The 27,678-nt window shown below is 44.5% G+C and overlaps 1 protein-coding gene across 1 annotated transcript in view; it reads left to right on the top strand.

Annotated features, from left to right (window-relative positions):
- CLPB (ClpB family mitochondrial disaggregase) overlaps positions 1-27,678 on the top strand; it is a 183,775-nt gene that overhangs the window by 52,479 nt on the left and 103,618 nt on the right. Inside the window, exons 3-4 of the mRNA XM_066367494.1 lie at positions 868-954; positions 25,857-25,960. Of these exons, the coding sequence (XP_066223591.1) occupies positions 868-954; positions 25,857-25,960 (191 nt within the window). The remainder of the gene's footprint in view (positions 1-867; positions 955-25,856; positions 25,961-27,678) is intronic.

Genomic DNA, 27,678 nt, shown 5'->3' with positions numbered 1-27,678 from the left:
CAATGAAAAGAGATTAGTATCAGCTCCTTAAGCTTGTACAAAATGTGAATGAGAGCATACAGTATTTGTAAAGTTCTGATGGCAATTTCCGCTGGTAGTAGGTGCTCAGTAAGAGTTCATTCTATTTCCTCCTCTCCTCTCTGTTCACTTCTATGTTGTAAGGCCCTCTGTTCCCAGGGCCCAGAATTCAGTCTTCTAGTGGTATACTTAAAACCCTGTGTTTGTTCATTTATCCAACTATTGAGCCCCTGCTATGTGCTAGGCACTGGCATATAGAGTCGAATAGGCTCATATGGACTCTCCTAGAAACCTAATTTAGTATTTCTAACACTGTTTCCATCTTTCTTTGGGTTAAAAGATTTCCAATTTTAAACAAACTTGAAGAGTGTGATCCTTTTGTAAACTGGGAACTACCTACATAAGAAGTGTCCCTGGGCATTTGGTGCTAAGCAGGGAGAAATTCTAAGGAAGGAAGAGAGATCTGTGGACTGGATGAGTCAAGGAAGCCTTCTCAGGGCGAATCTGCAAGCCAGGATTGTATCCCATGGCATGAAAATAGGATTAGAACAGACAAAAAGAGGCAAGAAGAGAGCATTATGGACTAAGGAAGTAGGAGTGTCAGAATATTATGGTAAGGAAGGCACATTTTTTCCTCATAAGGCTGACTCATTTAGGGGAAGAGGGAGAAAGGTAGGGGAAGCCTGGGGTTGGGGAGACTGGCCAGAGATACTGGGATGGGTATTTAGTTCTCAAAGGCCTCCTAACTATTTCCAGATTCGTCCAGCCTCCCTATTTGTTGGCTGTCTCATTTCTTCCAGTTTTAGGTCCATGATAAGTCATACACTGAAAATATTTCTGTCTTTCTAGGCTGTTGTCAGAAGGTGCAGATGTCAATGCAAGGCACAGACTTGGCTGGACAGCACTTATGGTGGCAGCCATCAACCGAAACGACAGGTAAGAGATCTTCTTTCACACAAGGCTCCTTTAGCCCAGTCTCTGCAGATCACATTCCCAAATCCTCTCCCACCCTTGCCTGTCCCCCTGCTGTCTTCTCCAGAGGTAGGAAGATGAACTCTAGGTACTGGTCTATACCTGATGCAATAGGAAGCACAGGAGATATGCCTGACAGTTGGTGGCACAGTGGCTAGAGTGTCAACCCAGAACACTGAGGTCCCAGGTTCAAAACCCCATGGTCACTGGCTTGAGCGTGGGCTCATTCTAGCTTGAGTGCACACTCACCAGCTTGAGCATGGGGTCACTGCCTTGAGCATGGGATCACAGACATTACACCATTGCCATTGGCTTGAAGCCAAAGGTCACTGGCTTGAAGCTCAAGGTTACTGGCTTGAGCAAGCAGTCCCTGGCTCAGCTGGAGCCCCTCCCCCCGCCCCTTGTCAAGGCATGTGTGAGAAGCAATCAGTGAACAACTAAAGTGCTGCTATGAAGGATTGATGCTTCTCAACTCTCCCTTCCTTCCTGTCTATCTGTCTCTCTCTTTCTCACTAAAAAAATGTACAGGAGATGTGGAAAGGGAAGATATAGATATGGATCTCAGCTCCACCATTCGTTTGTTGTGTGACCTTAGGCAAGTCATTTGCATTATTAAAGCAACAAAATCCTTGAAAGTCTGTTGTTAAGTGATTAATTTTTTTTTAAATTTTTATTTATCCATTTTTAGAGAGGAGAGAGAGAGGGAGAGAGAGACAGAGAGGGAGAGAGAGGAGAGAGAGACAGAGAGAGAGGAGGGGGGAGGAGCTGGAAGTATCAACTCCCATATGTGCCTTGACCAGGCAAGTCCAGGGTTTCGAACCGGCGACCTCAGCATTTCCAGGTCAACGCTTTATCCACTGCGCCACCACAGGTCAGGCTGTTGTTAAGTGATTAAATGTACTTGTGTTCGTTATCACGTTTCCATTCTCCACCATTTATCTTTGTTGAGACGTCTGCAGTCACTATCCCCAGCAAGGGCTCATCTGGGCTGTTTCTTTGGAGGTTCTGATGGAAACTAGGGAAGGTGGGTGTTCCTGCCCCCCCCCCCCCAATGGAGGCCCTGCTGTTTTTCTACCTGTTTGCCTATTGCCTTAGGGTGTAGCTATTGTATAAAGATCAAAATAGTCCACTTTGTATAGAGAGTTATTGCTAATTTTCACAACCACCCCACAACATATATGTTATTCTCATTTTGTAGGTGAGAAAACTGAAGCTCAAAGAGATAAAGTGATTTATCTAAGGTCACACAGACAGGATTTAGGACCTGGTCTGGCTGCCTACAAAGTTTGTATGCTTTAGTGTACCTCACTGCTGCCTCCCTCTGCCAAATCCCAGGCTAGAGTTGGATGTTGCCTTTCCATCCCAATCTCTAGCTGTGCTTATGCAAAAGAATTGATTAAATAAGAGCAAAAAGAAGTGCTTTCAAAGAAAACAGCCTGTGCACTTTAGTAGCAGCCACTGAAGCAAATAGTAGGAGAGATACCAATTTTACTTTTTCCTTCCACAGACCTGTAAGGCTTTTATCAGCCAGTCCTAGTTACCTTTGGAAGGGTCATAAAAGTAATGGAGACCAACAAAACAGGATTATAGTTTTTTTGTGATGTAGAGAGAGACAGAGAGAGGGACAGATAGGGACAGAAAGGAGGGGAGAGAGATGAGAAGCATCAATTCTCAGTTGTGGCACCTTAGTTGTTCATTGATTTCTTTCTCATATGTGCCTTGACCGGAGGGCTACAGCAGAGCGAGGCACCCCTTGCTCAAACCAGCGACCTTGGGCTCAAGCTGGTGAGCTTTTGCTCAAACCAGATGAGCCTGCGCTCAAGCAGGTGACCTCAGGGTTTCGAACCTGGCTGGGTCCTCCACTTCCCAGTTCAACGCTATCCGCTGTGCCACTGCCTGCTGAGGCAACAAAACAGGGATTTTATACTATAGGTATGGCCCTGTCTCAGACTGCTTGAGAGACAGCTGTACTTGAGAATAGGTCTGTCTTCTCTGCTTTTAATCATGGACTTGTTCTCAGCACCCCATTTCCTTATTTGCCTCTTTAGCTCTTAGCATTTAGTCTCTAAAAGAAATACTGATATAAATGAACTTTAGAGTTGAGAGACCTAGAATGTAGCCCTGGTTCTGATACTTAGTTGAGTTTCAAAATTCTGTGGACACTGTTTCTCCACCTGAAATTAATTATTTCTACAAAGATTTGGTAAATATTTGCTCTGATTCAGGCTCTGTGCTAAACATTGCGGGATCAGAGACCTTGGGAGACCGTGCCTAATGTGGAAAAGAAAGGCAGGTAGAGAGAGAGAGTAGTATAATTAATGATGTCAGAGCAATGTGGAAGGGGTATTACCAAAGCAGAGGGTGTGAGAGGACTGAATCTGCCAGCAGAGTAAATTCTCGCTATACTTTCGTGAGAATCAAATGAGACAATATTATGTGCTACAGGTTGCAAATGGTGGGTGGTTGTTCTCTGTTGCTCACATTAGACCTATCTATGCACAAATACACAGGTTTATTCTACCACTGATGTTCCACCCACCACCACTTCCACCCTACTCACCAGTCTTCTTGCCCAGTTTACAGGTGTCTCCATCTGCAAGAGACGGCCATTAGTGAGGAAAAGGGGAAGGAGGAGTGTGCCCTTATTTGAAGTGTATTTTTAGTATTGAGACAGAATTGGAAATAACACTATACTTAAGAGTACTGTCAGTCAGTGAGCAGATAGCTAGTAGATGTGCTTTGGGGACTTCTTTTTGAATCTAATGAGTTGCTGGTTTAACTGATTGCTTGTCTTTATCCAGGGCCACTAGCAAATCAGTGATGTTCATTGAGCAAAGTGAGAGTGTTGGCTTTTATTTATTTGCTTTGGTTCCTAGGACTAATTGTTGATGTATTAAGTGTCCATTTTGTGCCCTCCTTTTTCTTCTAGTACCTAGGCAAGACATATTTTAGTGAAAATAGCATACTATCAGATTGGTTTATTTATTCATATCACACCTTTTGGGGGCACCTACTCTTTGCCAGACACTGTTCTTGACAAAGATCCCTGCCCTCATAGAATTTATTTTTATATAGATGGTGGTTGCTGAGAGAGTTAGGGACAGACAATAAATATAGTGCAGCCATGCATGGCCAGGTAGCTCAGCTGGTAGCATCATCCCAATACACCAAAGTTGCAGGTTCTATCCCCCTTCAGGGCACATACAAGAATCAACCGATGAATGTATAAATATTATGGAAAAACAAGTCGATGTTTCCCTCTCTCTCTTCCTCTCTCCCTTTCTTCCTTCCTCTCTCTAAAATCAATAAAATTATTATTATTTTTTTTTTTTGTATTTTTCTGAAGCTGGAAACGGGGAGAGACAGTCAGACAGACTCCCACATGCGCCCGACCGGGATCCACCCGGCACGCCCACCAGGGGCGACGCTCTGCCCCTCCGGGGCGTCGCTCTGCCGCGACCAGAGCCACTCTAGCGCCTGGGGCAGAGGCCAAGGAGCCATCCCCAGTGCCCGGACCATCTTTGCTCCAATGGAGCCTTGGCTGCAGGAGGGGAAGAGAGAGACAGAGAGGAAGGAGGGGGTGGGGGTGGAGAAGCAAATGGGTGCTTCTCCTGTGTGCCCTGGCCGGGAATCGAACCCGGGTCCCCCGCACGCCAGGCCGATGCTCTACCGCTGAGCCAACCGGCCAGGGCCTAAAATCAATAAATTTTTAAAAATACTAAAATAAAGATACAAATATAGTGCATAGATAATACTAAATAATACATAATATATTAGAAGGAAAGAAGTGCTATGGAAAAAAGGAAAAGTAGAACCTGGTAAAAGGGAATCTCCAGAGTACCTAGTCAGGGTGAGCAGGCCCGTTGGTAAGTTGCCCTCGGAGTAGTCCTGAAGGATTATCACGTCCATCCCACACAACCTGCCAGTAAGTTTCTCCTTATTAGAAGTGTGCTGATTCTCATCTCACCAGTCACCAAACCCTCTGGAACCATATTGACCAGGGCTGAAATGCTACCACCTTTTGATTGAATTTAGATGAATGGAAGATAGAGGGTTAGCTTCCCTTGATTCAAGGCTGAAAGCAGACAACCTTCCTTTATTTTAGAATGTTGGCAGTTCCAAGCTCAAGGGAGAGGTCCTGAGAGTAGCTCAGTCATTTTACCCTCAACTACCTTTAGTGAGCACTTGCTAAATTTGTTTAGTCCTTAGGGACAAAGAACAGCATAGTCTCCACCTTGAAGGAGACTTAATTCGTGTGAACTTATTTAATTTTGAATAGTAAAGATAGTACTACTTTATTTAATATTTTGAATAGAAAATACAATGCTATAGAACAAAAATTTTAGAAGTCTATATAAGAATTTAGTTTATAATTTATCTCTTTTGATTTTCAGAAAGGGTTTGAGGTGATGTAAATTAAAATAAAGATATAAATATACACAGGAGAATTAAAACTGGATCAAGATCAGAACTCATATTGGTAAAAGGAAAGATAATTATATCAGGATTGAACCAGAGATTTTCTTTTCTGAAAATAGGTTTATTGTTTTTGTACAAATAACATAGAAAAGACAGTACCAGTGAACCAAATCTGTCTATCTAGTGACTGACCAGTATGTATGTGTATGTGTGTGTGTGTGTGTGTGTGAATGTGTCTATAATTTTATATAAATGGGACTGTGCCACATTCACTGTAAATCAGGTAATTTATGGATCGAGTATTAATTTAGATTGAAGTTTCCCAATGAGCATGGCAAACAATTGGTTCTTCAAGGGAGAGGAACTTTGTTCTGACATTTCTTTGCATTATCATTTTATGTATCCAGCAAACATTTTTCAGACTCTACTGTGTTGGGTGCTGATGAGCCAGGTTACGAGGAGATTCAGATAATAAGCATCACAGCCTTTGCCTTAAGAAACTTATTTGGACTGCTGACATCAAGGACTTGAGTAATGTGGTGGCCCTTGTCTTCAGGTTCTTCTTTGCCAAAGATTAACTAACATTTGACTAGGAAAATCCTTTTGCCAGCCCTAGTAACAGTTTGGGCATAGTATTGACTTGAGAAGCAGTCACTAGGGGCTGGCCCTCCATAAGCCTCATGCCACAGGCACTTGTTCAGCCTAAGTCTGGGTGCCTCATTTTGTGTTGTACTCAGACCCAGTCCAGCCAACGGCTAAGCCACCGGGTCCCAGGATGATCACTGTGACTTAGCATAGTCTTCACTGGCTCGTGTAAATATACCCAGCTTTCAGCTAAATTCAATTAGTTTTTCTTTAAGAAGGGAAAGAAATCCAATTTTACCAAACATGGACAGACGGTGGAAGGCACTTTGATGTTACAACCTCTCAGTGATGCTTTACTTAGTCACAAGTTCATAAGCAAGAAGGCTTAATTACTTGGGAAAACACAGGATTAAAACTGGACACAATGGCTGAGTATCTGCTCTTGGGCGACTTGATTCGAACCCATGCACCCAGTTCGTGTGTGGTGCAAACTTTGATGTGTGCTATGACAAGCTGAAAGTCATGACCCCCTCAGGGAAGCTCCTTCATATGGCATTTGCAGGATGTGTAGGCGGAGAGGCAGGGCCTGCCAGGCCTATTTGCTCAACTTTGATGTCCAAGCAGCCACAGGCCTCGCTGTTTGCTCTTTCACTGAAGGATGGATTGGGAGCCTCCTACCTTTCCCAGTGGACAATAGCCCCAATGGAGTGTGACAACTGTTGACCATTCCTGGAGCCTGATGGACCAGAACAGGGCTTTGGGAGGTGCAGAGCTTGGGGGGCCAAAAGCTGTTTATAGGACAGCCATTTCCCCAGATGTAGCTTTCCCTAAAGCCTAATGTTGGGTGCTTGTAGTGAGGGTAAAAATAGGCTCTTAAGTGTAGTAGGTACCGAGTACTGCTTGACTCTCTGTCTAGTGGCACTAAGGTATTTGTAAATTGAAAGTGTCTTTCCTGTTCCCTTCATCAGGGTATGGTCTGGGGGTAGTGGTTTAGAAAAAACGGTGTGATTTAGATCCTTATAATTTCTCCTTTTTTAGGATTGTTCAACTTAATTATTTATTGCAGCTCAAAATGACAAGTATTGTAGCTCACAGTTTCAATGTTTAATAATTTGGGCGCCTTGCCTATTTCTAGCTCAGGGTTTCTTATGAGGTTGCCATCAGGGCGTTGATTACAGCTACAGACATCTGAAGGTTAACTAGGGCTGGAGGATACTGTTCCAAGGTGGTTCACTCACACGACTATCAAGTCCTTGAGTGTCCTCACACCACGATGTCTGATTTCCCCCCATTGAGAAATTTTGAATCATGGAGGCGGATGGACCTTGTGGAACAAGTTCTCACAACCTTCCTATTCCAGCCTATTTTATCATAATACAGCTCCCCTCTCATAACTTTTCATCCTGCCTGAGATTTCACTGAATCAGGGGTTTCTTGTAAGTTTTCAGAAATTACATTCTTATCTGTTCACCTTCTATATCATGAGGAGGCCAGGCAGTAGCTGGACTCACAGTGGGACTGACCGACAGGAACTAGGACTGGAAAGGAGACAGAAAGAGGAAATCCCTGTGGCTTCTCCCTTCCTCTTGCCCTTCAACACTGCTTCTATTTGCCTCAACCAAGTGGGAGGACAACCAACCAGATCCTTATAATTTCTAATTCCTCTAAAAAGAAGCTTTCAAAACACATGTCTGATAAAGAAATAGCATCCAGACAATATAAAGAACTCTTATGATACCATTGTATACCTACTATTACAATAGCTAGAATTTAGAAAAACTGACAATATGAAGTGCTCACAAAGTTGCCCAGCTGATAGGGGTGCATGAAGGTAGAGCCACTTTGGAAAACACTTTGGCAATTCCTTATAAAAGTTAAAACATATTTACTGTACAACCCAGTAATACCAGCTCCTGGGTATTTGTCCATAAGATATAAAAACAGTATCTGCAAAAGACCTGTATGAAAACATTTAAAGTAGCTTTATTCATAATCAACAAAAACTAGAAATCACTTAGATGTCCACCAACTGGTAAGTGGATGGACAAATTATAGTACATTTATATAGTGAACTACTATGCAGCAATAAAAAGAACAGATGGACAAATCTTAAAAGCCTTATGCTAAGTTAAAGCCAGACACAAAAAGTTAAAAAAGCTATCTACTGAATAATTCCATTTATATGATAGTCTGGAAAGGGCAATAGTGTGAGGACAGGAACCAGGTTAGTGGCTGCTAGGGTTTAAGAGTGTGAGGAAGGGCCCAAAGGAACTTTTGGGGTAATAGAAATATTCTAAATCTTGATTACGGTGGTGGCTCTACAATCAAAACTCATTTAGTTGTACATCTTAAAAGGATGGATTTTACTATGCATAATGGATATTTCAATAAACTGACATAAAAAAAACATTTAAAGGGGTCATTGTTCCTCTCTACCTTTCATCATTATGACCAGTGGCATACTGAGAATTCATATAGCACCAGAATGAATTCTGTTGTTTATGTCCACCATGAATGTTTTAAATTCTTATTGTGAATGGTATCTCACATTAGAATGCTATATATTCTGATAAGAGAGAATGAAGATTTGTAATTCACATGATTCTTGGTGTCATGAAATATAATTACTGATGGATAATGATAAGTTCACATTACAAGTGGTGTAGAGTAGGCTAGGTAAATTCACAAAGCATCATGTGGTTCTTCTTCATAGAAAGGAGAAAGTGCAGGGCACAGGAATGGAAGCTGGCCTCCCATCTCAGATCATTCTTGGGCTCCTTGTCCCTGGACTGCCAAGGAAGGAGACCACCTAAACAGTGTGGCCATTGTGGTGCTTTAGGAACCGAACGTCCCCCAAAAATGAGGTGGTGCATTCAGATTTGAATCTACTTGGGCTTGCTGGTTGCTTTGAAAGCTCCTGCCCAAAGAAGGTGAGACCGTGAGGCAGAGCACAAAGCTCCAGCACAACTGTTTGAAATTCCCCACAAGAGTCTCTCTCCCTCCTTCTCCTTTTCTCCGGAGTGCATTTCATCTGCATCGGAAGGACTTCCCGGCACTGCCTTCCCTGCTTGGCCAGGGTCCCTGAGGAGCTGAGCTAATGAGTGGATAACACGCGTTTGCCAAGGCCTTCCTGGATGTGGTACCTGGGCTTTGTTAATTTTAAAATGCTGCCATCCTTGGCTGAAGACCATTTAATTCCCTCTCACAGCAGTCATTTATTTTTAGCATTTGCTTATTTTCCCTCCACCCTACTAAGAGGAGGAGGGCATTAAACCCTCTCTTTAAGAGACCAGCAGCTCAAGCCAGATTGCTGTCCTGCAGGAGAGGTTTTACAGTCCTTTGTGGGGCCAACAACCCCACAGGTGTTCTTAGAGCAAAGTGCCAGTGCTGCTCTTGCAGCTAGATTAGGGACAGCCTCGCTGGAAGGCTCTCCTTCCTTGCTGCTGGCCAAAGACAGAGCCGGTAGAGCGCCTCTGCACCTGTGCTTCAGTGCAGGTTCTTAGGGGGTCTGACCACAGGGAGGTCTCTCCTGCCTTAGAGACCTCCGGCCTCTTTCCAGGGTCCCAAGCCTATTTTTGGCCCCACTGCCTGCTACGGAATGGTGCTTCCTTCAGTCTGAGGAGGCTGGGCTTTGTGCCGTGTGATCATCTGATGGTAGTAACGATGCTGGCTGTGGTTGATTGGGTGCCTTCTGTGTGCCATGCCCATGTTGAGCACTTCCATGTAAGCTCTGATTCTCACTGCAATCCTAAAAGGGAGGGATTATCATCCCTATTTTACAGATAGGGAAAATGAAGCTCAGAGATGCCCAGGGTTGTCTACTGAGTGAAAGAGGGAACCAAGATTTGAATACAGGCCTCTGAACCCCAAGCCCTTATTTCTTTTTTTTTTTTTTTTTTCAGAGACAGAGAGTCAGAGAGAGGGATAGACAGGGACAGACAGACAGGAACGGAGAGAAATGAGAAGCATCAATCATTAGTTTTTCATTGCACATTGCAACACCTTAATTGTTCATCGATTGCTCTCTCAAACGTGCCTTGACCGCAGGCCTTCAGCAGACCGATTAACCCCTTGCTCGAGCCAACGACCTTGGGCTCAAGCTAGTGAACTTTTTGCTCAAACCAGATGGGCCCTCGCTCAAGCTGGCAACCTCGGGGTCTTGAACCTGGGTCTTCCGCATCCCAGTCCAGTGCTCTATCCACTGCGCCACCACCCGGTCAGGTGCCAAGCCGTTATTATTTCCACTGGATTGTACTGCCTGTGGAGTGAAGGGACAGGTAACAGAGCCATGGGATGGACAAGGGTTGATGGAACCAGGAGTCAAGTCATCTCAGTCAGAGTTCTTGATGAACAGCTCTGTGCTGGATGATTATGAGAAATCTAAAAATAGACCACTCTCCTTGTCTAAAAGCTGGCAGTTAGAAAAGGGATAAAATGAGTCTCACTTTAAATGAGGCAGAATGCGCTCAGTGCCCCAGAAAAGACCACCTGGAATGCTGGAGGAAATCATGGAAGGAGGCCCTTTCAGATGAGGTGGGTCTTGAAAGATGGGCATGACTTTGATTGTTAAAGGTGGAGGGTTAGGACAGCATTTCTGGACGTTGGACCGTTGTGAGCACAGGTTCACAAAGGTGAGAAAGTAGGAATGTGCCAGAGCTAGGAGAACTGGCAGGGTCTGAAGACCAACGAGTGTGGAGAAAAAGCCTTATCCAACATTGACCATGGTCCTCTCGGGCTGTGACAGTCTAGCATGTGGTACATACAGCTTGTGAGCTTTAGAGCCAGATTACCTGTGTTCAAATCCAAGCGCTTCCTCTCACTAGTTACATACTTTGGCAATCTTTTACTTATTGTATTCCCCATGTTAAGACGCACCCTTTTCCAAAAAAATTGGGGTCTAAAAACTGGGTGTGTCTTATACAGTGGTTGTAGGTTTTTTACTTGCATTTCCCGCTTTTTTGCGCTTGTTTTTGTGCTCCTTGTTGAAGACAGTGATTCATCATCAGACAGAGATTAGGACAAGCTAATGGATGGGAGTTTTGACAGCGATGAGAGTTGTATGAATTTTATGATGAATAAAACTTGAGTTCAGTAACTTAATTAATACATTTATTTTTTCAAATTTCGGGCCTCAGAATTAAGGTGTGTCTTATACATGGGGAATACGGTATCTGTGATTGTTTACTCAGCCATAAAATGGAGATGATAAGGGGATATGCTGCAAAAGGCTGTTTTGAAGTGTAAATGTGTAAATATATGTAAAGTGTTTAGAATAATAATGCCTGCCAGATAGTAATCACTTGATAAGGGTTTGTTTCTTTTAGTTTCTAGTAGTATAGTCATAGTGGTAGTGCCTTAATTATTACTGTTACTGCAGGAGGGTTTTGGAGAGGCTTTTTTCAGTCCTCTTTATCTGAGAAGCTGGGCCTAGAACAGGGGACCCCAGAGCAAGGCGCTTTGATGGGTGCTGGCTCTTGTCCCAGGTGGCCACCTGCCCAATGCAGGACAGTGCCCAGTATTTCCCAGCAAGGAAGGGTGGGTGACGGTGCTGGCCGGGTGCCCAGAATGCCAGCATTGTGCCCCCCAGAAAAGTGTGCCGAGCTTGACATTTCTCCCACCCACTGCTGCTGCTGTGGCTGATTATCTCTGAGTAACAAAGAGTCATTTCTAATCCCATTTGGAATCGTTACTCAAGATAATCCTGTTTCATAGTAATGATATTCCAATTCCAACATGCACCCGATTCTAGTTTGGCAGGCGTGTGCCTTGACCTCAGGCAACCCAAGACACTGCTCCCTGGAAAGCAATGCCAGCTCATTTGCATAACATGATAGTCTCAGGGTGCCCCCCCCCACTTATCCAGTGCTGTATCCTGTCCTGGGGTTCTGTGTTCAGTGCTGTCTCTGTGGAGGGGATCAGTTGGGACGAGGGGAGCATCTGGTCCTAACCCAATTCAGCTTCATGGGGAAGGGTGTTTCATGTTTAGGGACTGTGATATGGTTCTTAAAGACATCAGAGCCATGGGGCTCTGTCCTATTCAGTAGTTATATCACTGATTCCACTGAGACCATGGATAAATGCCTATCAAATTGATAGATTAAATGAAGCTTAAAGAGGTAGCAGTTATGTTGGGTGAAAGACTTGTGGACATGCAAAATGGCTAGATCAATGGTTAAATCTGTGATGATAAAAATGAACAAGTGTAAGTGTTCAGTCTACAATTAAAACCAAAACCAACTTTAAAATTCCAATTGAGAGAGACCCAACTTAGAAATACTAGCAAGTTAAACCCAGCGGCTGACTGAAAACTCAGTGTGTATATCAGCAGTGCAGTGTTAAAGCTCCAGAAGTGAACTGATTTAACAAATATTTACTGGACTGTACTAGATAGACCCTGTGCAGGAGGAAACGTTTTAGGCACAGTCTCTGCTTTGGGGGAGCACATTGTCTAGTTGTGCATGACATGGTAGTAAGTAACGAGGGCTCTCTGGAAGGAAACTGCCTGAGTTTAATACCTAGCTCTACCCTTACTAACTCTGTTTTGGTTTTTTTTTGTTTGTTTTTTTCATTTTTCTGAAGCTGGAAATAGGGCGAGACAGTCAGACAGACTCCCGCATGCGCCCTACTGGGATCCACCTGGCATGCCCACCAGGGGCGATGCTCTGCCCACCAGGGGGCAATGCTCTGCCCATCCTGGGCGTCGCCATGTTTTGACCAGAGCCACTCTAGCGCCTGAGGCAGAGACCACAGAGCCATGCCCAGCGCCCGGGCCATCTTTGCTCCAATGGAGCCTTGGCTGCGGGAGGGGAAGAGAGAGACAGAGAGGAAAGCGTGGCGGAGGGGTGGAGAAGCAAATGGGCGCTTCTCCTGTGTGCCCTGGCTGGGAATCGAACCCGGGTCCTCCGCACGCTAGGCCGACGCTCTACCGCTGAGCCAACCAGCCAGGGCTTTTTTTTTTTTTTTCCTGAAGCTGGAAACGGGAAGAGACAGTCAGACAGACTCCCGCATGAGCCTGACCGGGATCCACCCGGCACGCCCACCAGGGGCGGTGCTCTGCCCACCAGAGGGCGATGCTCTGCCCATCCTGGGCGTCGCCATATTGCGACCAGAGCCACTCTAGCGCCTGAGGCAGAGGCCACAGAGCCATCCCCAGCGCCCGGGCCATCTCGCTCCAATGGAGCCTTGGCTGCGGGAGGGGAAGAGAGAGACAGAGAGGAAAGCGTGGCGGAGGGGTGGAGAAGCAAATGGGCGCTTCTCCTGTGTGCCCTGGCCAGGAATCGAACCCGGGTCCTCCGCACGCTAGGCCGACGCTCTACCGCTGAGCCAACCGGCCAGGGCCTAACTCTGTTTTCTCGTCTGCAAAATGGGAATAATAATAGCATTTAACTCAGCATAGGTTGGTTGCTAAGGTTAAAACACAGATGAAACTGCTTAGTGTAATACCTAGCACATAGTAAAATATTGTAGGTATCTGCTGCTGTTACTAATATTTTTTATTTTCTTATTTGTTATTTTTGCCCAAAGTCTAAATACTTATGGATCATTTGCCGAGAGAGAGCCTAGTCTGGGCCCATATTGTGGTAAGAATCTCTAATAACCAGGGTTTAACCATATTGGCCCATAGGTTTGAACCACAGTTTGAAGGACATGGAAGGGTGTTTAGATCTAGGCTGAAGAAGTGAAACTGGGATTTTCCTGGAAATCCTGTGACGGGTGACCTGCATTCCATGGCCCTCTGCTTAATGTGCCATGTTTCTTGAGCCTTGTCCCAAATGATCTCATCTTGTCTGGGCCCACCACCGATTTTGATCCTTCCCTCTCGTAATTGGACTTCCTCTCATCTCAGCTAGCTGCTGTGGTCTGCTTTACTTTAACTACCATCTGAATATATCTCTGTCTCTGGTACACAGTAGGGGCTCAGTAACTATGAGGTAGCACAGCAGACCAGTGGATAATTGAATGGATGAGAACCAATGTGATTCAGGGGAATGTGTACCAGGTTTGGTCCCAGAGAGACCTGAATTTGATTCTTGGTTCCTGTGCTTATTTAATGCGTACACATGGGCAACTCACATTGTCTTGCTGAGCCTCAGTTTACTCATCTATAAAATGAAACTAATACCTCATTGCAATTGCACATTTTATATGGATCTGAAATAGTGAATGTAAAGTGCTTAACACTCTGTGGCTGCTTTCTTATGATTACTGATCTTTAGCTTTTGAGGGAAGTAAACAAAAGAATTATTATGCTCACCTGAGGAAATTGGGACACATTTTCTACACGAGTACTGTACCTTGCTTTCCACCTATGCGTTACTTGCCTAAGGAAGCTGGCTTTTAAAAGAAAACTGCTTTCCCTTCCCTCTTCATTCCCAGCCCATACCCCTAAGCCCAGATGCTCCCATGCCACAGGATTTCTAGATATAATTCATACCAATTGCCTGTAGTCTGGCCCCTGCTTTCCTGACCAGCTAGTAGACCAAGTGAGACACAGGTCATTTGACTTTCCAGCAAACCTCTTGAACTGACCTCTTTGTTTCTTTCTGGGACCCAGGACACTCATCACAGTGACCCTGTGTTTTGGATGTGGGGGAGGGGGGAAGGAGGAGGAGTTGGTAGAGCTTCTCCTGAAGCTCAACATTGTATGGGGACGACCTGGAGCTGGGATCACTGCCCTTCTTGCTTCACCAGCTCCAGCTGCTCGCCAGCCGTCTTTGACACAGGCCTGGCCCAGCATAGGCCTCAGAGTACACCTCGCTCTTCCCCTAAACAATGTGACGACCCCAAGCCCCTCAGGCCACTGAAAGCAGAAAGCTTTAACATCAATCGATGTAACTGTCCTGCCATGCTATTGTGACATCCCACTGACCTCAAAATGGGAGCTCATCAAGGACAGTGCGAGCCAGCCTTCCTACATGTGCTCCCACCTCTAACCTAATTACAGTCTGATCAGCAAATTAAAACAGACCTCATGGGAACTGTGGTTCCAAAGGGAGTTCCATGAGTCCCAGAAACTGCCACGTAGGGGCCATCACCCTGTTTATTTCCTCAGCTTTGTCTGGGAACTGCCTGTAGCCTAGGAAGGGGCTGGTGCTCAGGAGAGGAAGGTGGAGGTCTTCCACAGCTAAACTGCCTGTGGCCTCGATTGGTGGGATGGGGCTGGGCAGAGCTGAGACAGTTGCCTTCCATTTTTCTCCTCCATTTCCCACAAAATAAGTTAATGATTTCATTTATTCCTCCTTCATTTATTTATTTGCATACTTATTCAGGAAACACTTATTGACCACTTACAGTGATCCAGGCACTGATCAAGGAGCTGGGAAAGAAGATTGAGACATGCCCCTTGCCTAATGGTCTAGTGAGAAAGACAAATGAAAGTAACCAGGCAATGGTGATACACTGTGATGAGTGCCATCTGCCATGGTGGTAAGTGCAGGGTTCTGTGCAGACAAAGAGGAAGGTCATGGAGCCAGGCTGGAATACAGAGAAGGCTCTGTTGATTTGGTGATTGGGTCACTGAGGAGCCTTGAAGGAGAATGAGGACTAGCCAGGTGAAGCAAGGGGACACTCCCAGCAGGAGGAGTGGCACATTTGATGGTTAATGCTCAGGGAGTTCATTGTTTTTGTTTTCTCTGGGTCCTTAATTCAGTCCCCAAGGTCACTATCAGCATAGGAATCCAAAGTTCTGTAACTGAGACTCCTTCAAGAAATGAACTTTTGGAACAAATTTTTAGGTTCAATTAATAACTAAAAGAAGGGGAAAGAGAATCAGCTCTTTCTTAAATCATTTATCTATGCTGCTGCACCTATATCCAGCCTGTTTCTTCTAACTCTTGCATCATGTTTCATAGTATGTGTCTACCACATTTAACTTATCTGTTCCCCGGTGATGAGCACTTGGTTGTGGGCCTGTGTAAGGATATCTCTGGGATATAGCAGAAGTGCTGGACTATACGGTAAGGTACTTTAATTTGACAAAGTATAAGTTTAGCTTCCAGAAGGGCTCCATCAGTCTCTTCCCTGATAGCGCATGAAGACTCCCAGAACCCCATATACTAACCAAACACTTGACATTTTCCAGCTTTCTAACTTTTGTTTATATGTTGAATTTAAAGTACTATCTTGTTTTTTTGTGGGTTTTTTTTTTTTTTTCAGAGACAGAGAGTGAGTCAGAGAGAGGATAGACAGGGACAGACAGACAGGAATGGAGAGAGATGAGAAGCATCAATCATTAGTTTTTCATTGCGCGTTGCAACACCTTAGTTGTTCATTGATTGCTTTCTCATATGTGCCTTGACTGCTGGCCTTCAGCAGACCAAGTAACCCCTTGCTAGAGCCAGCAACCTTGGGTCCAAGCTGGTGGGCTTTTGCTCAAACCAGATGAGCCCCCGTTCAAGCTGGCGACCTCGGGATCTCGAACCTGGGTCTTCTGCATCCCAGTCTGACGCTCCATCCACTGCGCCACCGCCTGGTCAGGCACTATCTTGTTTTAATTTGCATTTCTCTAATAACAAATGAGCTTGAGGATATCTCTTCATATACTAATAATATCTTTTTTGTCTGTTTCCTCCTCTGGGAATTGACTGTTTATATCCTTGCCTCATTTTTCTGTTGGGCTGTTAAAAACTGAGTTGAGACAAAGTGCTGCTACAGAGGGTTAGCTACTTGGGAGTAAATATAGGGAAGTGAGAGGCAATGTAACAGAGTGATAAGGACATGGACTTTGTAGCCACACTGCCCAGGTTCGAATCCCACCCCCATTTCTTACAGTGGAATAACCTTGGACAAGTTACTTAACCCCTCAGTGCCTCAGTTTTCTTAATGTGTAGCATACATCATAGAGTTGTTGTGAAGATTAAATGTGTTAGAATATATATAGTGTTTAAAATAGTACCTGGCATGTAAGAAGTTTGCTAGCTTTCATTATTAGACTACTGTCTTCCTCTTACTTAGCCACACTCAGTATCCTTCAGAAAATAAATACTTGTACTAGCAGGCAGTAGAAACAAGGCAGAGAAAAAATTAGCTCTCAGCCTAGAATCAAAGCTTACCATTCCTATTCACATGTGTAACTTGTTGAGGTCTTGAGGTCTGGACCTGCATTCTTCGGCCTGCCTCAGGCCAACTTCTAAGACCTGACCATTTCTGATTAGCCAGATTTCCAGGCATGCCTGTCCCCCACCCCAGCATGGCTAGCTTTGTCCTGTTGCTGCTCCTTTGCTAGCGTGTCTGCATGCTGCTATCCCTCACGCACTTCATCTTCAATATTTGCAAGGCCCAGTCCTTTTGGTGTGTCACATAGGGGGAGGGAAGAACAGAACAGATTCTGATAGGCACACAGGAGGGCAAGTGCTGCTACTAGAGCCAAGTCACTAAAGGACAAACCCTTATTCTCTTGGGCTAGGGACATTTTCTGGCTCCCCCAATTTTTATTATTTTTTATTTATTTTTAATTTTTTGTATTTTTCTGAAGTTGGAAACGGGGAGGCAGTCAGACAGACTCCCGCATGCGCCCGACCGGGATCCACCCGGCATGCCCACCAGGGGGCGATGCTCTGCCCATCTGGGGCATTGCTCTGTTGCAACCAGAGCCATTCTAGTGCCTGAGGCAGAGGCCATAGAGCCATCCCCAGTGCCCGGGCCAACTTTGCTCCAATGGAGCCTTGGCTGCAGGAAGGGAAGAGAGAGACAGAGAGGAAGGAAAGGGGGAAGGGTGGAGAAGCAGATGGGCACTTCTCCTGTGTGCTCTGGCCGGGAATCAAACCCGGGACTCCTGCACACCAGGCCGATGCTCTACCACTGAGCCAACCGGCCAGGGCTTGTATTTTTTTATTTAAATGAGAAGCAGAGAGGCAGAGACAGACTCCTGCATACACCCCAACTGGGATCCACCCAGCAAACTCCCTACTGGGTGATGCTCTGTCTATCTGGCGCTACTGCTCCATTGCTCAGCAAACAAGCTATTTTTAGCACCTGAGGCAAGGCCATGGAGTGCCCAGGGCCAACTTGCTCAAACCATTTGAGCCATGGCTGCAGAAGACGAAGAGGGAGAGAGAAGGAAGAGGAGGAGGGGTGTAGAAGCAGATGGTTGCTTCTCCTGTGTACTCTGACTAGGAATTGAACCCAAGACTTGAACCCAGGTCTTCCTCATGCCAGGCCAGTGCTTACTGTTGAGCCAACGGGCCAGGGCCAACTCCCTCAATTAGTAAGGGAAATAGTGCCTCTGGAGATAATCTCCAACCTTTAAGGTTGATACTAGCATCAGTATGCTTATCTTTCCACAGACCAGAGGCCAAATCCTGAGCTGCCTGAGATAGTTGCTGATATTCTTAAGCCCTTGCCCAGTAAATACCTATGGAGTTCAGTGTAGTTCCTTAGAGTGGAGATGTTTTCATGGTGTCCTCTGCTCCCTTTAATCCAGCTATTTAGACCATGAAGGCCAAACCCATAGACCAGGAGTTGGAAACCTATGGCTCGCAGGTCAGATGTGGCTCTTTTGATGGCTGCGTCTGGCTCACAGAAAAATCTTTAATAAAAAGAAATAATAATGTTAAAAATATAAAACATTCTCATGTATTACAATCCATTCATTTCCTACCGCTCATGTTCATGGTTGCCGGTAGCTGGAGCCAGTCACAGCTGTCTTCCGGGACAACACCAAATTTTTATTGGATAATGCGTAACATACACGGGTCGTTGTATGGCTCTCACGGAATTACATTTTAAAATCTGTGGCGTTCATGGCGCTCTCAGCCAAAACGGTTCTTGACCCCTGCCATACACCATAGCCCATTTGGTACCAGCTTCTTTTTTTATTTATTTTTTATTTTTATTTTTTACAGAGAGAGAGTCAGAGAGAAGAATAGACAGGGACAGTCAGACAGGAACTGAGAGATGAGAAGCATCAATCATTAGTTTTTCGTTGCACGTTGCAACACCTTAATTGTTCATTGATTGCTTTTTCATACGTGCCTTGACCGCAGGCCTTCAGCAGACCGAGTAACCCCTTGCTTGAGCCAGCGAGCTTTTGGTGAGCTTTTTGCTCAAACCAGACGAGCGACCTTGGAGTCTCGAACCTGGGTTTTCCGCATCCCAGTCTGATGCTCTGTCCACTGCGCCACTGCCCGGTCAGGCTGGTACCAGCTTCTTGATTTAAGGCAGTACTGCCAAAACTACAAAATGGAGCCAGGATGCCAGCACCAGAACAGTGGGGAGTTTCTGGATATCTTCTGGTGAATCATCTTGAAAAGCAATGCCTGCTCCTTTTTGTGCTGTCTGATTCTGACTTTATGGCTGACCCTGAACTCCCTTTGTCAGTCAGTGGGCTGACTTACCATCTCCCCATGGAAGTCACCTTTTCCCAAAAGCAGTTCTAAATTTGGGAATTTGTTTCTACTGCAGCAAAAAAATGTCCAAGAGGCGAAATCTCTTCATTTCTAGTCTCCTCACTGCTTGCTGCTCCTGGTTGCTGCTGCTTATCACTTGCCCCCTAGTACCAGTGTATTCCTCGGTTCCTGGCTGCTTGCTTTGTTTGTGGTCTACTGTTCTGTCTCAGCCTTTTGTCCTTGCCACCTCACTCTCGGCCTTACATCTCTGCTACCTGGTCTGGGACCCTGTGGGTCTATTTTGACTATGAACATCTTGGCACTTCCAGCCTTGCCTTAGCCTTTTCTTCCCTGGCCAGCCTCCTACTGTTTCTGCCCTGCTGTAGCCCACAGGTCCATGAAGTTCTTGTGGTCGCCAAAGCTAACCATAGTCATATAGCTCACCAGCCTGATCTGGGCCCCTCCAAGAAGGGTCTGATCCCCATGGAGCTCTGGGTTGGATGTACCTGGTGGTTGTTAAGTGAAAAGCCTACTAGCCATCTGGCATGTTTGGGGCCACTCTTGGCCACTGAGCAGCCACGGTTCCTTTAGTCCTTGCTATATCGCACAGTGTGGCTGCTGCCTTTTGAGTTTTATTAAGGTGACCAACATTTTTACAATGAAAAGGAGGACAAAAATAAATTGAAGAAAACAATATCGTAAATAAAAGAAACATTTTATTCATTGCAACAATAATACACTATAATGTGATAAATGCATAATAAAAACATTTGTAATATTTTATATTGTAATTATGCTTACATGCCTATTAATTTTTAATAATTGTAAGAAAAAAGTACTCATTTAGATACAGATACGTCACATCACACACAATTGATCAACTCTGCATCAATCGAATACAGACATTTACAGATTAATCTTCCAATATCAAAAAGGAGGACTTGTAGGAGGACACTTTTCGAGGGAGGACAGAACTTACAAAAGAAGGACTGTCCTCCCTAAAGGAGGATGATTGGTCATCTTAGTTTTATTAAAAGTGAAGGGAATCTTCTCAAGGTTGCAGAATGAGTTACTAGCTTAGATGTTTACCTTCTTTGGCCTTCAAGTTTGTGAAGTGAATTGCCCATTCCCTTTGATTGGGTTAGCAGCCCCAGGGCTGAGCCTTAGTCACTCTCTTCTTCCCATCCTGCCAGACCACTGTCTGCCCTCCAGGGCCAGGGGCAGCATACTTGGTTGCTTGGACATGTCTTGCAGCCTGCAAATTGGACAGAGAGAATCAATACTCATGAACCTGGAGAGGCCCAGGTAGTACAGTTAGTGACACTAGCTGCCAGGAGGGACAGCCTGCCATGGAAGGGGGTGTGATTGAGTAGTGATTGGATACAACAGCTGAGGATTAACCAGATTATGTCACTTTGAATTTAGATCGACAGATCCTTCTTTCTTAGATTTTAAAACAAGCTAACTTGTGCAGAATATAGAGGAGCTACTTTCTTAACATAGAGTTATGCCAGCATTAGTCCTGGGGGTGGTCAAGTACAAACCTGGTGTGTACTTTTGCCCAGATGCATGTTATTATCACTAGGATTATATGAATAAAGGGATGAGAGAGCTCATATTTGTGGAACTTCTTCTATATTCCAGGCATTGTGGTTTTATATATTACTTATCTCATAACCTACAAGGGAGGCATTATTAACTCCATTATTTTGGTAAGGAAGTGGAGTCTTAGTAGTGTCTTAAGTTGTCCAAAACCATACTCAGTAAATGATTTGAACTACAGTCAGCTTTGATTTAAACCCATATCCCTCTGTGCTTATTATAAAATGGCATGCTGTCTTCCCAACTTAAGTGTCATAATTTATACTTCTCTTGACTTCCCCACAGCCCAACCACAGGGTCAGGTACATTGAAATGATTTGTTGAGCCCTTACATGTCAGCCATTGTTTTAAGCACTTTACATATATTAACATAGCCATATGAACTACTAGATACTCTTGTTATCCTTGATAATTATGACACTGCAAATGATGATCTTCTAATTTTATCTCTCCCTCGCATTTATTACTTGCCATTCTACAGTAAGAAAGAGTTTTCCCCTCTTCCCTTTTGTGTTGGTTTATTTTTTTGTTTTTGTTTTAGAGAGAGAGAGGGACTGACAGGGAGAGAGATGGGAAGCATCACCTTATAGGTTCATTACTTTAGTTCTTCATTGAATACTTTCTCATACGTGCCTTGACGAGGGGCTCCAGCCAAGCCAGTGACCTTTGGACTCCAGCCAGTGACCATGGGGTCATGTCTATGATCCCACGCTCTAGCCTGATGAGCCCACACTCAAGCTGATGACCTCAGGTTTTGATCCTGGGTCCTCAGCGTCCCAGATCAACGCTCTATCCACTGCATCACCACCTACCTGGTCAGGCCCCTTCTCCCCTTTTTATTTATTAATTTATTTTAAATATGGACTCTTGGAATCTTATTTTACTCACTGGTTATAATCCATTGCTGTCGTTATTCATGTTGATGCTTAGATTGTCCCAGATTTTAATGCCAGTGTTCTTAAACTTTCTACCACACTACATCCTTACCAGCTATTATTCCTTACTGCTTTGTTAGTTTACCTAGCTATAACAACCCTCTGTACCCTCTGACTTTTCATCTTCTGGGAAACAAGAAGACTAATGCTAATCTTATCCAAATTATTGTATAAACTAAGAATAAATAGTCTCCAAGTGAGAACCTGGACAGCTATGGATTAAATATATAGGTTTTAGACTGGATTTTAACTGCTTAGAGACCCTTTTCATTTCTCTTTGGGATTTTTTTCTTTTTATTTTTTTGTGAGAGAGAGATAGGAAGGGAGAGAGATTGAAAGCATCACCTCATAGCTGAGGCACTTTAGTTGTTCATTGATTGATTCTCATACGTTCCTTCATCTGGGGGCTTCATCCAAGCCAGCGACCTTGGGCTCAAGCTGGGGACCTCGGGGTCTCTAGCCTGGGTCCTTAGCATCCGAGGTTGATGCTCTATCCACTGCACCATCACCTGGTCAGGTTCTCTTTGGGATCTTAATCCATATCCTGAATAAATTACCCGTGACAGCTGCCTGCCAGGAGATCCTTTTAGGTAAGATGAGTAGGCACCAGAGAGTTACCTGACTATGTTAGATTAGCTGTGGAAGAGCCTGAGCTACTTGGGAGATGGATTCTGGTTCTGTGGCTTACCTATGAGGACTGTGTGTGTAAGTGCATAGGAACTATCAAAATTAACTTATCCATTCAACAGATAATTGAGTCAGATCCTGTGCCTGTTTACGGAAATGAAATTTGAACCAAGTGATACAGGGAAAACCATTAATACCCCTGGTTACAGATATTGAAAAACTAAAACTACACTTGGGCTTTTAATAGTTACAGTAGAGTAATTTTAAAAAACTTTTGCCATTGATGCCTTCAAAAGTATTAAGAGTTTTGAAAGTCATTTAGCAAAAGATTAACATACGCAGGGAAGAAATAGACAAAGGACATGAATAAGGGATTTGTGAAAAAAGAAACACAACTGACTGTTAAACATATTTTTTTAAAAGTCCAACCTCACTAGAAATCAAAGAAACGCAAGTTGAAGCAGCAATGTGATTCCATTTTATCAGCTTAGCACATTATGGAAATGAAAACAGCATCCTGTTTTGGTGACAGAAAAGCACAGGAGTTACTTTCCTTCATCCTCTGCTAGTGAGAATAAAAATTGGTACAGCCTGACCAGGCAGTGGCACAGTGGATAAAGCACCGGACTGGGATGCAGAGAATCCAGGTTCGAGACCCTGAGGTTGCCAGCTTGAGCGCAGGCTCTTCTGGTTTGAGCAAAGCTCACCAGCTTGGACCCAAGGTCGCTGGCTCGAGCAAGGGGTTACTCGATCTGCTGAAGGCCCGTGGTCAAGGCACATATGAGAAAGCAATCAATGAACAACTAAGAAGTTGCAACGAAAAACTGATGATTGATGCTTCTCATCTCTATCCGTTCCTGTCTGTCTGTCCCTATCTATCCCTCTCTCTGACTCTCTGTCTCTGTAAAAAATAATAAATAAATAAATAAATGAATAAATAAAATAACCTATTTGTATCAGAAAAAATATTAAAAAAAAATTTGTACAGTCCTCACCTGACTGCTAATGGTGCAGAAGATAAAGTGTTGATCAGGGATGCTGAGAACCCAGGTTCAAAACCCTGAGGTCTCTGGCTTGAGCACAGGGTCACTGGCTTGGCTGGAGTCCCCCAGTCAAAATGCATATGAGAAGCAATCAATAAACAACCAAAGTGCCACAACTATGAGTTGATGCTTCTCACTTCTCTCCCTTCCTGTTTATCTGTCTGTCTGTCACCCTGTCTCTCTCTCACTTAAAAAAAAAAAGAATTTGGAACAGTCCTTCTGAAAGGTAATTTAGTTACTTATCAAAAACTCTTAAAAATGCTTATACTTTTGCCTGACCAGGCGGTGGTGCCGTGATACAATGTTGGACTGGGACGCAGAGAACCCAGGTTCGAAATCCCAAGGTCACCAGCTTGAGCACGGGCTCATCTGGTTTGAGCAAGGCTCACCAGCTTGAGCCCAAGGTCGCTGGCTTGAGCAAGGGGTCACTCGGTCTGCTGTAGTCCTACCCCCCCCCCAAGGGACATATGAGAAAGCAATCAATCAACAACTAAGGTGCTACAACTGAGAATTGATGCTTCTCATCTCTCTCCCTTCCTGTCTGTCCCTCTCTCTGTCTCTGTCACACACACACACCCACAAAAGAATACTTATATATATACTTTTGACCTAGAACCTCATTTCCTGGGTATTTATTTAGAGGAAATAATCAGAGATATTGTATTATTATAATATTTGCAAATAATATAATTGTTTTACAATGTGGGATTGGCTAAGTAAAGATTAATCTGTAGTAGGGTACTGTGCAGTCATTAAAAAATAATGTGGTGAGCCTGACCAGGCGGTGGCGCAGTGGATAGAGCGTTGAACTGGGATGCAGAGGACCCGGGTACGAGACCCCGAGGTCGCCAGCTTGAGTGCGGGCTCATCTGGTTTGAGTAAAAAGCCCACCAGCTTGAACCCAAGGTCACTGGCTCCAGCAAGGGGTTACTCAGTCTGCTGAAGGCCCGTGGTCAAGGCACATATGAGAAAGCAATCAATGAACAATTAAGGTGTTGCAACGTGCAATGAAAAACTAATGATTGATGCTTCTCATCTCTCTCCGTTCCTGTCTGTCTGTCCCTGCCTATCCCTCTCTCTGACTTACTCTCTGTCTCTGTAAAAAATAAATAAATAAATAAAAATTTTAAAAAAATGTAAATATTTAAAACATGCAAGGTGTATATGTTTGTGTTAGAGTTTATGTGTGATCCCATTTTTAAAAAAAAAAGTATGTATACTTTGGAAAAGCTGGACAAATGTTGTATATTCTAATAACATTTTCTTCTTTTTGATTATGTATATTTTTCTGAATTTTCTATAGTGAACATGAGTCCTTTATTAGGAAAAAAGAAAGCATTAGCCAGAGCTTTACATAGTATAAGGGAAGCTGACATCAACAGAGCACTTCCTGGGTTAAGCACTATGCTGGTGTTTTATAAATTTACCTAATTCAACCTCACTACGACCCTGTGGAGGCTTCTGCCTCTGGTCCTGCTCCCTCCAGTCCATTCTCACACAGCCACTGGGGCGACTCTTTCAAAAGTGAAGGTTTGGAAGGAAACACTATAAATAGTGGTTACCACTGGAACTTAGCTGAAGGACATAGATATAAAGGGAGACTTTTCATTTGTAATTTAATTTTTAATATAGTTTCCAAGTTTTAAAGTATGTGTATCTTTTGAAGTGGGGAGGAAAAGCATATGTTGTCATGTGACTTCCCCCCTAAGCTCTTCAGTGGCTTACCTCTCCCACTGTTCTTCCCCTTACACTGTACTCCACTCTGCTTTCTTCTGGCACTGTACTTTTTTGCCTCCAAGATTTGTAAAATACAGTGAGTCCTCCCACTTCACCATCCCAGATCTGGCTCTTCAGCTTTCAAATCTTCAGTACCTTAAATACCACTGGGAGTCAGTCCCTTCTTGATACCCTCGGTTTCTCACTGCAAACAGCACTTCTTCCATCATAGCCTTCATCACGGTTTGCTGTAATTTTCTACTAAACTCTTGTACTTTTCAGAATATTTTGAGCTCCATGAGGGCACAGACCCTAGCCCCTGGGACAGTGACCAGAATATAGCATTGGATAAGTAATTGTTGAATAAACATTTTGTCTTTACAGTTGTGGAAACCAAGCCCTAAACAGGGATAGATAACTTGTCCAGAGCCTCAGCCAGTTAGTTTCAGAACCAGCTCTTCTACTCCTGCCTTTGAGAATCACAGAGTTACTGTTCTTTCTACTGTTACCACTCATGAGGAGAGGCAAATATAATCCTCAAATATGCTTCAGAATCTGGGTCTCTACTTCCTGGCCCTTTCCTGCTTTTGACACTTCTGTCTGATTTCTTCCAGTGTGGTGCAGGTCCTGCTTGCTGCTGGTGCTGACGCAAACCTTGGGGACAATTTCAGCAGTGTTTACAAGACTGCCAAGGAGCAGGGAATCCATTCTTTGGAAGGTAAGTGCAAGCTACCCTGCTGTTCTGAGCACTCCTCCCTGTGGCTTCCAGGCAGCTGTGCTCTATGTCAGTTCTACCAGCAAGTCAGAGTGAGGGCCTGCAAGGCCCTTGTCCTCTGGGATCTCAGGGATAACCCAAGGACTTGGACAGATGCCCTTCACAGCCCCTTCAGGCTCTGTAATTTATGTCACTTCAAAAGTCTTGGCGAATAATAAATTAAAGCCCTGACTTCATGACTGGATTGGGAGTGAGGGGAACCTTACAGCTGGTGTTCTCCCAAAAGCACTTCAGCCTGTGGAGCCTCAAATGAGAGGACAGTGGAGCAGGTTTACATAAAACAAGGCAACTGGATGGAAGGTAGATTTGTTTCTCTTATACTTCCTGCAGACTTACCCTGTCAACTAGAAAACAGCCTCACTGCTTTCCTCAAGCTCAGAAATCTCTTAACACTACTCTCAATAGTGCTTTTTCCCTCCTCTTATATGTAAAATACAATCCTATCTCTGGGACTGGCCCCTCAACTTACTGTGTGACTCTGTACAAATAGTGGGCTTTCTCTGTGCCTTGATGCCTATGTGTATAAAATGGGTGGTCATACTGATGACACTGTCTACCCAGGGTGTTGCATGGTGGTTATTAGGATGTCTTCAGAAGAAAGCAGCAGTGTGCACCCATACCAGGGCTTGGTTACATGTCTTTTAGAGCAGTGGTCCCCAATCTTTTTTGGGCCATGGACCGGTTTAATATCAGAAAATATTTTCATGGACCGGCCTTTAGGGTGGGACGGATAAATGTATCACGTGACTGAGACAAGCATCAAGAGTCTTAGACGGATGTAATCATTTTTTAAAAATAAAACATCGGCCTAACCAGGCGGTGGCGCAGTGGATAGAGCATCAGACTGGGATGCAGAGGACCCAGGTTCAAGACCCCGAGGTCTCCAGCTTGAGCTCAGGCTCATCTGGTTTGAGCAAAAAGCCCACTAGCTTGAACCCAAGGTCGCTGGCTCCAGCAAGGGGTTACTCAGTCTGCTGAAGGCCCATGGTCAAGGCACATATGAGAAAGCAGTCAATGAACAACTAAGGTGTTGCAACGTGCAATGAAAAACTAATGATTGATGCTTCTCATCTCTCTCCGTTCCTGTCTGTCTGTCCCTGTCTATCCCTCTCTCTGACTCACTCTCTGTCTCTGTAAAAAATAAATAAATAAAAAATTAAAAAAAATAAATAAAACATCGTTCAGACTTAAATATAAATAAAACGGAAATAATGTAAGTTATTTATTCTTTCTCTGCGGACTGGTACCAAATGGCCCACGGACCGGTACCCGTCCGCGGCCCGGGGATTGGGGACCACTGTTTTAGAGGGTACCCGGGCAGCTCAGTTGCTGTAGCTTCTGGTGAGTAGTTCCTCCTAAGTGGGGTTGTGAAAAGGGCAAGTCACTTAGGCTGCAGGGGGAAATGAACACTTTACATTTGAGCTTTTGCTTGTCTAGACTGGCCCCCCTGCCTGCCCATTACCCTGGACCATGCGCCGAGGCTGAGGTTCCTCTCAGCTTCTAGCAGCAGGGCAGTGGAGCAGTTGCTGCTTTAGGGTTGGCAGTGATGCCCGGGAGACAGTCAGCCATGCTGACTGCCTGCTGGTCAGAACATTGACCTGGAGGGAAGTTCAGCCAAAGCAGCAAGAGCTGTCAGGGAGGCTGCGAGACTGCTGTGGGTG

This window comes from Saccopteryx leptura, chromosome 1, assembly GCF_036850995.1.
Source record: "Saccopteryx leptura isolate mSacLep1 chromosome 1, mSacLep1_pri_phased_curated, whole genome shotgun sequence".
Classification (NCBI taxonomy): domain Eukaryota; kingdom Metazoa; phylum Chordata; class Mammalia; order Chiroptera; family Emballonuridae; genus Saccopteryx; species Saccopteryx leptura.
Note: the sequence above shows the minus strand (reverse complement) of the source record. Positions and strands in the feature narration are given on the sequence as shown.